We start from the raw sequence: 14,387 nt of genomic DNA, 5'->3' as shown, positions 1-14,387 counted from the left end.
CAAATGTTGAGCGTAGACAGACAAAAGTTGAGCGAGGACAGACAAAAGTTGAGCGAGGACAGACAAAAGTTGAGCGAGGACAGACAAAAGTTGAGCGAGGACAGACTAAAAGTTGAGCGCAGACAGACAAAAGTTGAGCGAGGACAGACAAAAGTTGAGCGAGGACAGACAAAAGTTGAGCGTGGACAGACAAAAGTTGAGCGTGGACAGACAAAAGCTGAGCGAGGACAGACAAAAGTTGAGCGTGGACAGACAAATGTTGAGCGTAGACAGACAAAAGTTGAGCGAGGACAGACAAAAGTTGAGCGAGGACAGACAAAAGTTGAGCGAGGACAGACAAAAGTTGAGCGAGGACAGACTAAAAGTTGAGCGTAGACAGACAAAAGTTGAGCGAGGACAGACAAAAGTTGAGCGAGGACAGACAAAAGTTGAGCGTGGACAGACAAAAGTTGAGCGTGGACAGACAAAAGTTGAGCGAGGACAGACAAAAGTTGAGCGAGGACAGACACAGACAAAAGCGTGGACAGACAAAAATTGAGCGGTGACAGACAAAAGCTGAGCGTGGACAAACAAAAGTTGAGCGAGGACAGACAAAAGTTGAGCGTGGACAGACACAGACAAAAGTTGAGCATGGACAGACAAAAGTTGAGCGTGGACACAAACGTTGAGAGTGGACAGACAAATGTTGAGCGTGGACAGACAAAAGTTGAGCTAGACAGACAAAAGTTGAGCGAGGACAGACAAAAGTTGAGCGAGGACAGACAAAAGTTGAGCGTGGACAGACAAAAGTTGAGCGTGGACAGACAAAAGTTGAGCGAGGACAGACACAGACAAAAGTTGAGCGTAGACAGACAAAAGTTGAGCGTGGACAGACAAAAGTTGAGCGAGGACAGACAAAAGTTGAGCGAGGACAGACACAGACAAAAGTTGAGCGTAGACAGACAAAAGTTGAGCGAGGACAGACAAAAGTTGGGCGAGGACAGACAAAAGTTGAGCGGTGACAGACAAAAGTTGAGCGAGGACAGACAAAAGTTGAGCGAGGACAGACAAAAGTTGCGTGTGGACAGACAACAGCTGAGCGTGGACAGACAAAAGTTGAGCGTGGACAGACAAAAGTTGAGCGAGGACAGACAAAAGTTGAGCGAGGACAGACAAAAGTTGAGCGAGGACAGACAAAAGTTGAGCGAGGACAGACAAAAGTTGAGCGAGGACAGACAAAAGTTGAGCGAGGACAGACAAAAGTTGAGCGAGGACAGACAAAAGTTGAGCGAGGACAGACAAAAGTTGAGCGAGGACAGACAAAAGTTGAGCGAGGACAGACAAAAGTTGAGCGTGGACAGACAAAAGTTGAGCGAGGACAGACAAAAGTTGAGCGAGGACAGACAAATGTTGAGCGTGGACAGACAAAAGCTGAGCGAGGACAGACAAAAGTTGAGCGTGGACAGACAAATGTTGAGCGTGGACAGACAAAAGTTGAGCGAAGACAGACAAAAGTTGAGCGTGGACAGACAAAAGTTGAGCGTGGACAGACAAAAGTTGAGCGTGGACAGACAAAAGTTGAGCGTGGACAGACAAAAGTTGAGCGTGGACAGACAAAAGTTGAGCGTGGACAGACAAAAAATGAGCGTGGACAGACTAAAAGTTGAGCGTGGACAGACAAAAGTTAAACGAGGACAGACAAAAGTTGAGCGTGGGCAGACAAAAGTCTTACATTTGATGATCTCCATGTCCAGCAGGAGTTCCAGGACAATAATGACGCAATCAGCCACGACCAGGAAGATGACGAAATATTGCACGACGTTTGTCTTCAGGTAGGCGGCGAGTTTACCCTTACATCTGGGGGGTCAGACACAGGGGTTAACATGGGTCATCATAGGGGTCACTGTCTGGGTCATCATAGGGGTCACTGAATGGGTCATCATAGGGGTTAACATGGGTCATCATAGGGGTCTCTGAGTGGGTCATCATAGGGGTCACTCTATGGGTCAGACACAGGGGTAAAACATGGGTCATCATAGGGGTCACTGTCTGGGTCATCATAGGGGTCACTGAATGGGTCATCATAGGGGTTAACATGGGTCATCATAGGGGTCTCTGAGTGGGTCATCATAGGGGTCACTCTATGGGTCAGACACAGGGGTAAAACATGGGTCATCATAGGGGTCACTGAATGGGTCATCATAGGGGTCACTGTATGGGTCATCATAGGGGTTACTGTATGGGTCATCATAGGGGTCACTGAATGGGTCATCATAGGGGTCACTCTATGGGTCAGACACAGGGGTAAAACATGGGTCATCATAGGTGTCGCTATCTGGGGCATAACAGGATTTGTATGAATCATAACATGGGTCGTTTCATGGGTTATTGGGGTCGTAGAGGTATGGGTTATATGGAGAATCACGGGTCTAGAACTCATGACATCTGTAGTTCTAATATGGGAAACATTTATTATATAACTCAACAGGTATAACATTTATTACACAACTAATTCAACGGTATAACATTTATTGCAGAACTAAAAAGGTACAACATTTGATATAATCACTAACACCAACAGCAATCTAACCAGACAACACCAACACAAAACGACGACACCAACAGAAACATGATCAGACGACGTAGACACAAGACTTAGACATGAGACGTAGACACAAGACTTAGACATGAGACGTAGACACAAGACTTAGACATGAGACGTAGACACAAGACTTCGACATGAGACGTAGAATCAAGACTTAGACATGAGACATAGACACAAGACTTAGACATGAGACGTAGACACAAGACTTAGACATGAGACGTAGACACAAGACTTCGACATGAGACGTAGAATCAAGACTTAGACATGAGACATAGACGCAAGACTTAGACATGAGACGTAGACACAAGACGTAGACATGAGACGTAGACATGAGACGTAGACACAAGACTTAGACATGAGATGTACACACAATACTTAGACATGAGACGTAGACATAAGACTTAGACATGAGACGTAGACACAAGAATTAAAAAATGACGACACCAACAGAAACATGATCAGACGACATAGACACAAGACTTAGACACGAGACGTAGACACAAGACTTAGACATGAGACGTAGACACAAGACTTAGACATGAGACGTAGACACAAGACTTAGACATGAGACGTAGACGCAGTTAGACATGAGACGTAGACACAAAGTAGACATGAGACGTAGACACAAGACTTAGACATGAGATGTAGACATAATACTTAGACATAAGACGTAGACACAAGATTTAGACATGAGACGTAGACATGAGACGTAGACACAAGACTTAGACATGAGATGTACACACAATACTTAGACATGAGACGTAGACATAAGACTTAGACATGAGACGTAGACACAAGAATTAAAAAATGACGACACCAACAGAAACATGATCAGACGACATAGACACAAGACTTAGACACGAGACGTAGACACAAGACTTAGACATGAGACGTAGACACAAGACTTAGACATGAGACGTAGACACAAGACTTAGACATGAGACGTAGACGCAAAGTTAGACATGAGACGTAGACACAAAGTAGACATGAGACGTAGACACAAGACTTAGACATGAGATGTAGACATAATACTTAGACATGAGACGTAGACACAAGATTTAGACATGAGACGTAGACACAAGACTTAGACATGAGACGTAGACACAAGACTTAGACATGGGACGTAGACACAAGACTTAGACATGAGACGTACACACAAGACTTAGACATGAGACGTAGACACAAAGTTAGACATGAGACTTGGCCATAAAGCTGAATTAGACACAAAACTCTAACATTAACAGACTAGATTGCGACAAAATCAGTTACGCAATACACAAAATGCAACACAAAATTGTGCAACATTGTACAGGATAGAGCTCTTTGATGCACATCTTTTTTAGCTGATAGCGGGGGTTGTTGGGTGGGGGTTGTAAGGTGGGGATGTCAGGTGGGGCTGTGTGGTGGGGAATGTAAGGTGGGGATTGTGAGGTGGGGGTGTGATGTGGGGTTATGTGAGGTGGGATTTTAAAGTGTGGGTTGTGGACTGAGTATAAACCTTTGCTACGCCACATAAATTGACTGTCATTCCATTTCCAACCCACCTTTTCCACACCTCACTATGTCACGTGATGCACACAAAATGGCGGCCAAGCCATGGGATTTAGAGATCGGTGCAGCCATGTCATGTGTAAAAACCATCACGGCATTCTGGCAGAGTTACACAGGCCACGGCTCAAGTAGATTCTAGACTACGGGTCAGGTTATTTATAGATTCTAGACCATTGATCTATTGACCACTGGTCAAGTAGATTCTTGACCAACCGTCAAGTAGGTTATAGACAAGTGGTCCAATTATTTCTTGACCGCTGGTACATTCGATTTCAGACCATCCATTCGAGTAGATTCTATACCATGGCAGATTTTAGCAGCTTTTTAGACCACTGGCAGGTTTTTAGACCACTGGCAGGTTTTTAGACCACTGGTAATTTTTTATACATCTGGCAGGTTTTTAGACCACCGACAGGCTTTTCGACCACTGGCAGGTTTTTAGACCATTAGCAGGTTTATAGACCATCGGCAGGTTTTTAGACCACTGGCAGGTTTTTCGACCAGATATTTCAAATACACTACCGCGACCTGCGACATAAATTGATGTGAAAAGTTCCAAAAGCTAAAATGTCATAGGTCTGGTTAATGTCAGTTAAAAGTGGACAATCGATATTTCAGAATGTCAGTGTATTTCAGATTAGCCAGGTCCCAAGTGTCATGGTTGACTTGTCATGTCATATCTAGCTAGCCATATGTCATATTTCACTAGTCATATCAAATCTAGCTAGCCATCTGTCGTATTTCACTACACAATTCATGATTGGATTTGAAGAAATCGATTACGGCCATGTTAAAATATTGTCGTCCACATAGACGTCCACTAACTTATGAGGACGTCATGTTTAATCCACAATACAAGACGTCAACTAAATTATTAGGACGTCACATTTAATCCACAATACATCCGCATCTTTCGTTTAAATCTCCCACCTCTATTTAAGATTTAAGAAATCATTCATTAACCTACAAATACATAGAGAAGACTCTATGTAATTTTTGTAAGGAAGAGCTCGCTACTGCTCGAAAAGGTATGTTCGCCTTTTTTAAAAGATGCTGGGTATCTAATAACGCTGAGTAAACTCGTGGCATTTAAAAAAATATCAGCTGTCATTATAATATCTATATAACATGTTGATTACATGATATAACACAAGAACGAGTGGACATAGACAGCTACAGAATTTATTTTTTGTGAATCGAAAAATGTTGTGTTTGATAAGATGTCGCCTGTGTTCTGGCCAGGAGCTAGCTGGCATATCACGGCAGATTTAGGACCAACACGCAAACCGGCAAGTATCGATCCAAACCACACTGACCTCAATACTTCGCTAGCCCTGTGTTGGCCATTCGATCGCAAATCTAGGGGAGAGAATCAGGGAAAAGTTGGAGATAATACTGTAGTGTAAGGCGTGGAGACAGCCTTAAGATGCCAAAATTTATTGCTGTGATGTTTGGCCGATTGCCACTGATTAAATGAAAATCTTTGGTAGCGTTTGGCTAAGTGTATCTGGCAATTAGCTGATTAATTAGGATGATAGCTGGGTGGTAATTAGAAAACGGGAGGCTGGTAATCGGGTTATAGAGAACAGATTTTAAGTTTAAAATTTGTGATCGTGCACACATCACACAACACGATGTGGGTGGGGTCTGTTTTCTCCTGTTTTATTTACAGATTATGTGTTTACATAAATATTTTGAAATACCTCGTGAAATTAAAGAGTTAATTCATAAAAATGCTCCTATCTTATTTTTTTCTTGTTTATTATTTTGTGTGGTAGAGAGGGGAAGGGGCGGGGTGGTTGTATGACTCAGAGGGTATTTATAACGTGACGTACAACGAATAATGTGTTTAATAATAAGCTAATTTTGTGTTAAATAATATTTGCAATTATTCTTAATCCCTCTGCTAATCCCCCCCCCCGCGCTATACACACTTACACACACATTAATATCATCACGATGCAGTAGCACTTTACCTCTCCTCCGTTGATTACAAATAGCCCCTAAATCTAACCCTAACCACAAGTTCATAGTAGGGTTATTATTAAGGTTAAAAGTGGGGTTAGGTTAGGGTTAGGAAATATTCAGACCGGAATAAGCTTATTCTACACTTTCCTGGTTTCCTAAGCAACGCAAGAAACCCGATTGGTATCGAACTATGTCGGCCTTTCCAGATCTCTAGAATCCCAGGCCTCTCGATGTACAGGTAAATTAGTCCATAGGTATTCTCGCGGGAGGGGGGGGGGGGTAATTACACTCTGGGGAAATTGACCGGATAGTAATTGACATAGGGTTGTAATTGACATGGGGTGTAATATACTTGGGGTGTAATTGACAGAGGATTTATTTATATGTTGGTGTAATTGACGTGAGAGGGTAAATAACTTGGGGGTGGAATTGACGTGGGGTGTAATTAACTTGGGGTGTAATTCATCTGGAATAAAGGCAAAAGGTGATGTCCTTGATTCATTTCTTACGTCTCTGTTTGCTTGAAACCCGCGTCCAAGAGATAGTTGAACAAAACCTTGACGTCTTTTTAATAATTTCCAAATAATATGCAGAAGTAATTTGTGAATGTACTTATAAATATTTTGATGATAGGTGTCTCAACTTTCAATGGATAAAAAGTGTATTGTGGATACACTATTTTCTATGGATTACGGTGGATTAAAGTTTCAGTGTCATGTGGATAAATTGTTCAATGTATATGGATTAAAGTGTCAGTCATAGCGGGCTTAATATGTCAATAATCTATTGAATATTTCGTCATATTTTGAACAATGGCGTCGACTTTTGTGGGTGCTAATTCAAGAGTCGCTGTACCGATCACAAACCATTGGTTATTTCTCAAAGATAAATTGGATAAACTGATATAATAGGTATAACCCAATACTATATTGGATCAATATATATTATATGTATATCTCAATGTTATATACGATAAACTGATATAATGGATTATATATAAAAAGTCTTTTGATGAAGTGATGGAATAAGATATCTCAGTAATATATAATCAACTGATAAAATCAACTGATAAAATCAACTGATATAATCAACAGATATAATCCACTGACATAATCAACAGATATACCACCATAAGGATGGACCAAGATAACACAAAACGATACATGTACATCGCTATTTGCAATACGTATATCGGATGTTTCATAAAGTGAGTGTTGTGCTGCACTCTGTGACCAACACTAAAGCTGTTGTCATGGTTTTCTGCAGGTATGTGCAGGTAATCAGGTGGGGGAGGGCAGGGGGAGTGCTACATGTAGAGGCCTACAGCAGGCCTGCCCTTGTGCTACCCTGGCCTGGCCTTTTGGGACCCTGTTCTACCCTAACCTGCCCCTATTGCTACCCTAACCTGCCCCTATTGCTACCCTGGCCTGCCCCTGTGCTACCCTGGCCTGCCCCTAGTGCTACCATGTGCTACCCTGTCCTGCCCCTGTGCTACCATGTCCTGCCCCTATTGCTACCATGTCCTGCCCCTGTGCTACTCTGTGCTACCCTGACCTGCCCTAGTGCTACCATGTCCTGCCCCTATTGCTACCATGTCCTGCCCCTGTGCTACCCTGGCCTGCCTCTAGTGCTACCCTGTGCTACCCTGTGCTACCCTGACCTGCCCTAGTGCTACCCTGTGCTACCCTAGTCTGCCCCTGTGCTACTCTGTGCTACCCAAGCCTGCCCCTGTGCTACACTGTGCTACCCTGGCCTGCCTCTAGTGCTACCCTGTGCTACCCTGGCCTACCCGTGTGCTACCCTGTGCTACCCTGTCCTGCCCTGTATTACCCTGTGCTACCCTGTCCTGCCCCTGTGCTACCCTGTCCTGCCCCTGTGCTACCCTGGCCTGCCCTGTGCTACCCTGGCCTGCCCCTTGTGCTACCCTGTGCTACCTGTGCTCCCTGGCTTGCCCCTAGTGCTACCCTGTGCTACCCTGGCTTGCCCCTAGTGCTACCCTGTGCTACCCTGGCCTGCCCCTGTGCTACCCTTGCCTGCCCATGTGCTACCTTGTGCTACCCTGGCCTGCCCCTTGTGCTACCCTGTGCTACCTGTGCTACCCTGGCTTGCCCCTAGTGCTACCCTGTGCTACCCTGTGCTACCCAGGCCTGCCCCTAGAGCTACCCTGGCCTGCCCCTTGTGCTACCCTGTGCTACCCTGGCTTGCCCCTAGTGCTACCCTGTGCTACCCTGGCCTGCCCCTTGTGCTACCCTGGCCTGCCCCTGTGCTACCCTGGCCTGCCCCTTGTGCTACCCTGGCCTGCCCCTGTGCTACCCTGGCCTGCCCCTTGTGCTACCCTGTCTTGCCCCTGTGCTACCCTGGCCTGCCCCTGTGCTACCCTGGCCTGCCCCTTGTGCTACCCTGTGCTACCCTGTCCTGCCCCTGTGCTACCCTGGTCTGCCCCTGTGCTACCCTGGCCTGCCCCTTGTGCTACCCTGTGCTACCCTGGCCTGCCGCTGTGCTACCCTGGCCTGCCCCTTGTGCTACCCTGGCCTGCCCCTTGTGCTACCATGTCCCGCCCCTGTGCTACCCTGGCCTGCCCCTGTGCTATCCTGGCATGCCCTCTGCTACCCTGTGCTACCATGGCCTGCCCCTCTGCTACCCTGGGCTACCCTGTGTTCCCTACATCAATACGCCGATCGATAAACACGTCAATTCACGATCAATCAGGGCCGGTGATTAGGTCAGAGGCGGCCAGGGATGGATGCGTGGGTGAGCAGGACTGTGGTCCACATAGGTTTGGTGGTCCGTCTATTTTATGTGGTCTAGATAGGTTTGGTGGTCGTTTGTTTTATGTGGTCCACGTCTGTTTTATGTGGTCTAGATAGGTTTGGTGGTCCGGCTGTTTTATGTGGTCCAGATAGGTTTGGTGGACCGTCTGTTTTATGTGGTCTAGATAGGTTTGGTGGACCGTCTGTTTTATGTGGTGTAGATAAGTTTGGTGGTCGTTTGTTTTATGTGGTCCACGTCTGTTTTATGTGGTCTAGATAGGTTTGGTGGTCCGTTTGTTTTATGTGGTCCACGTCTGTTTTATGTGGTCTAGATAGGTTTGGTGGTCCGGCTGTTTTATGTATAATAGATAGGTTTGGTGGTCCGTTTGTTTTATGTGGTCCACGTCTGTTTTATGTGGTCTAGATAGGTTTGGTGGTCCGGCTGTTTTATGTATAATAGATAGGTTTGGTGGTCCGTTTGTTTTATGTGGTCCACGTCTGTTTTATGTGGTCCAGATAGGTTGGGTGTTCCGTCTGTTTTATGTGGTCCAGATAGGTTTGGTGGTCGGTCTGTTTTATGTGGTCCACGACTGTTTTATGTGGTCCAGATAGGTTTGGTGGTCCGTCTGTTTTATGTGGTCCAGATAGGTTTGGTGGACCGTCTGTTTTATGTGGTCCAGATAGGTTTGGTGGTCTAGATAGGTTTGGTGGTCCGTCTGTTTTATGTGGTCTAGATAGGTTTGGTGGTCGGTCTGTTTTATGTGGTCTAAATAGGTTTGGTGGTCCAGCTATACTGGTGATACATGTAGAGGCCTACAGCAGGCTGTATTGGTGATAGGGACCTACAGCAGGCTGGATTGGTGATAACAGCCTACAGCAGGCTGTATTGGTGATAGGGGCCTACAGCAGACTGTATTGGTGATAGGGGTCTACAGCAGGCTGTATTGGTGATAGGGACCTACAGCAGGCTGTATTGGTGATAGAGACCTACAGCAGGCTGTATTGGTGATAGGGACCTACAGCAGGCTGTATTGGTGATAGGGGTCTACAGCAGGCTGTATTGGTGATAGGGACCTACAGCAGGCTGTATTGGTGATAGGGACCTACAGCAGGCTGTATTGATGATAGAGACCTACAGCAGGCTGTATTGGTGATAGGGACCTACAGCAGGCTGTATTGGTGATAGGGACCTACAGCAGGCTGTATTGATGATAGAGACCTACAGCAGGCTGTATTGGTGATAGGGACCTACAGCAGGCTGTATTGGTGATAGAGACCTAAAGCAGACTGTATTGGTGATAGGGACCTACAGCAGGCTGGATTGGTGATAACAGCCTACAGCAGGCTGTATTGGTGATAGGGGCCTACAGCAGGTGTGTTGGTGATAGGGGCCTACAGCAGGCTGGATTGGTGATAGGGGCCTACAGCAGGCTGGATTGGTGATAGGGGCCTACAGCAGGCTGTATTGGTGCTACATATAGAAACTTGCATCAGGCTGTATTGGAGTTCCCAACTATCTACAAGCCTACAGCTGTGCCCAAACAATGCAACATGCAGGATTAGCCGCAGGTGTCGGGACATTAACATTCCTTTCAAACACCTCGGTCAGGACTTGAGATTCAGGTGTGAGCTTATGTTGTGTGGTGGGTCATGTGTGAAGTCATGTGTGAGGTCATGTGTGAGTTCACGTCATGTGTTAGGTCATGTGTGAGGTCATGTGTGAGGTCAGGTCATGTGTTAGGTCATTTGTGAGGTCAGGTCATGTGTTAGGTCATGTGTGAGGTTAGGTCATATGTGAGGTCAGCTCATGTCTGAGGTCAGGTCATGTGTTAGATCATGTGTGAGGTCATGTGTGAGGTCAGGTCATGTGTTAGGTCATGTGTTAGGTCATGTGTGAGGTCAGGTCATGTCTTAGGTCACATGTGAGGTTAGGTCATATGTGAGGTCAGGTCATGTGTTAGGTCATGTGTTAGGTCATGTGTGAGGTCATGTGTGAGGTTAGGTCATATGTGAGGTCAGCTCATGTCTGAGGTCAGGTCATGTGTTAGATCATGTGTGAGGTCATGTGTGAGGTCAGGTCATGTGTTAGGTCATGTGTTAGGTCATGTGTGAGGTCAGGTCATGTCTTAGGTCACATGTGAGGTTAGGTCATATGTGAGGTCAGGTCATGTGTTAGGTCATGTGTTAGGTCATGTGTGAGGTCATGTGTGAGGTTAGGTCATATGTGAGGTTACGTCATGTGAGGTCAGGTCATGTGTGAGATCAGGTTATGTTTCAGGTCATGTGTGATGTCAGGTCATATGTGAGGTCAGGTCATGTGTTAGGTCATGTGTGAGGTCATGTGTGAGGTCATGTGTGAGGTCATATGTGAGGTCAGGTCATGTGTGAGGTCAGGTCATATGTGAGGTCAGGTCATATGTGAGGTCAGGTCATGTGTTAGGTCATGTGTGAGGTCCAGTACACATTGGAATGAACACAGGCAGGTAACAATATCATGTGATTCTCTACTAGCCATCGATACAGTAAATCCTTTACAACAAACCAACGTGACAAACTTAAACACATATACACAAAACTTGACCGTACACATCCATAGCACAACCTAGAACATACGCATACATTACAATTAGGCAAATATCGTGAACATACACAAATAATAACACAGCTACAAATCTTGAACATACATAACACATAACTACGAACATACACAAACATAAAAGATATGTATATATCGTATAAATGCACATACATAACACATAGGTACACATCTTGAACATACACCATACTCATACATAACACAGCTACCATTCTTGAACATACATATACATAACACATAGTTACACATCTTGAACATACATATACATAACACATAGTTACACATCTTGAACATACACATACATAACACATAGCTACACATCTTGAATATACATATACATAACACATAGCTACACATCTTGAACATACACATACATAACACATAGCTACACATCTTGAATATACACATACATAACACATAGCTACACATCTTGAATATACACATACATAACACAAAGCTACACATCTTGAATATACACATACATAACACATAGCTACACATCTTGAATATACACATAAATAACACAAAGCTACACATCTTGAATATACACATACATAACACATATGTACACATCTCGAACATACACATATACAACACATAGCTTCACATCGTGAACATACACATACATCACACATACGAAGACTTCTTGAACATACACATACATAACACAGATCCAGACAAACCGTACACGTAACACAGACCTCATCTACCGAGAGTACTCACGAGTTGGGGTCAAGGACGTGCGAGTGATGTGACTCAGCCACGCTGGACGAGTCATCACTGGCGTCATCATCCAAGACGTCATTCAAGCTCTCGTCCTCTCGGTCCTCATCCGGCGTCCTGTCGTCCTGCAGCATCCCGCCCTCCATCTTCTTCCGCTCCAGCCTCATGAGGTGCTTGTCCTTGTGGACGCCATTGTTACCTCCCATCTCCAGCAGGGTGACCTCTTGACCTCCGCCCTTATCCATCCCGCCTAGACCATAGTTACCATCACTCGCTGCAGTAACAGCTCAAGGTAGGAGCGGTAGGACAGCGGTCAGCGGCACTAGAGGAAATGATATCCAAAGTTATCCAGTTTCCTAACAATATCCTAGGTTATCCATTTACTAACAATATCCTTGGTTATAAAGTTTCCTAACAATATCCTAGGTTATCCAGTTTCCTAACAATATCCTAGGTTATCCAGTTTCCTTAAGGATATCCTAGCTTATTCAGTTTCTTAACACAACAATACCCTAGGTTATCCAGTTTCCTAACAATATCCTAGGTTATCCAGTTTCCTTAAGGATATCCTAGCTTATCCAGTTTCTTAACACAACAATACCCTAGGTTATCCAGTTTCCTAACAATATCCTAGGTTATCCAGTTTCCTAACAATATTCTAAGTTATCCAGTTTACTAACACAACAATATCCTATATTATCCATTTTCATACCACAACAATATCCTAGATTATCCTGGTTCCTAACACAAAATATCCTAGATTATCCATTTTCCTAAAATAACAACACCCTAGATTATCCAGTTTCCTAAAATAACAACACCCTAGATTATCCATTTTCCTAAAATAACAACACCCTAGATTATCCAGTTTCCTAAAATAACAACACCCTAGATTATCCAGTTTCCTAAAATAACAACACCCTAGATTATCCATTTTCCTAAAATAACAACACCCTAGATTATCCAGTTTCCTAAAATAACAACACCCTAGATTATCCATTTTCCTAAAATAACAACACCCTAGATTATCCATTTTCCTAAAATAACAACACCCTAGATTATCCATTTTCCTAAAATAACAACACCCTAGATTATCCATTTTCCTAAAATAACAACACCCTAGATTATCCAGTTTCCTAAAATAACAACACCCTAGATTATCCATTTTCCTAAAATAACAACACCCTAGATTATCCATTTTCCTAAAATAACAACACCCTAGATTATCCATTTTCCTAAAATAACAACACCCTATATTATCCATTTTCCTAAAATAACAACACCCTAGATTATCCATTTTCCTAAAATAACAACACCCTAGATTATCCATTTTCCTAAAATAACAACACCCTAGATTATCCAGTTTCCTAAAATAACAACACCCTAGATTATCCATTTTCCTAAAATAACAACACCCTAGATTATCCATTTTCCTAAAATAACAACACCCTAGATTATCCATTTTCCTAAAATAACAACACCCTAGATTATCCATTTTCCTAAAATAACAACACCCTAGATTATCCAATTTCCTATCACGACAATATCCTAGATTATCCACATTTTCTACCCAACACAAAAAGTCCCTAATGAATCCACGCTATTTAACATACAGTAACGTATATTCTTACATCTTTTAAAAGAACCAAATTTTTTTCTTAACCGTTTTAAGGTGTGTAACATTTGCAACAATATCATTAACCGTTTTAAGGTGTGTAACATATGCAACAATATCATTAACCGTTTTAAGGTGTGTAACATTTGCAACAATATCAGCCTGTTTCGACTGATTCTGTTGATTTCAACCAATATAACACTATCCTAAATTATCCTAACTTTATATTGTCTGGGGCCACTTCTGTTGTTTTTAACCAACATAACATTATCCTAAATTATCCTAACTTTATGTTGTTGGGGCCACTTCTGTTGATTTCAACCAATATAACATTATCCTAAATTATCCTAACTTTATGTTGTTGGGGCCATTTCTGTTGTTTTTAACCAATATAACATTATCCTAAATTATCTTAACTTTATATTGTTGGGGCCACTTCTGTTGATTTCAACCAATATAACATTATCCTAAATTATCCTAACTTTATGTTGTCTGACGATCTCGTTTTAGCTAGTCAGCCGTCAGTCTAAAATTGTGCGGATCGGAAAATGTGTAACTCATTCTTTCTAAGCCTGCTGCAGTAACTTAGGACATTCTGGC

The 14,387-nt window shown here is 43.5% G+C and overlaps 1 protein-coding gene across 1 annotated transcript in view; it reads right to left on the bottom strand.

Annotated features, from left to right (window-relative positions):
• Positions 1 to 14,387, bottom strand: part of LOC131943815 (voltage-gated hydrogen channel 1) — a 41,900-nt gene that overhangs the window by 20,384 nt on the left and 7,129 nt on the right. The window contains exons 2-3 of the mRNA XM_059304106.1: positions 12,173 to 12,494; positions 1,712 to 1,836 (exon numbers count right to left, since the gene is read on the bottom strand). Coding sequence (XP_059160089.1) covers positions 1,712 to 1,836; positions 12,173 to 12,417 — 370 coding nt within the window. The 5' untranslated portion in view covers positions 12,418 to 12,494. The remainder of the gene's footprint in view (positions 1 to 1,711; positions 1,837 to 12,172; positions 12,495 to 14,387) is intronic.

The sequence above is a fragment of the Physella acuta genome, unplaced genomic scaffold (assembly GCF_028476545.2).
Source record: "Physella acuta isolate Inbredline_101_S28 unplaced genomic scaffold, ASM2847654v3 ptg000466l, whole genome shotgun sequence".
Taxonomy (NCBI): Eukaryota; Metazoa; Mollusca; class Gastropoda; family Physidae; genus Physella; species Physella acuta.
The sequence above is the reverse complement of the archived record's forward strand: the minus strand, read 5'-3'. Positions and strand labels throughout refer to the sequence as shown.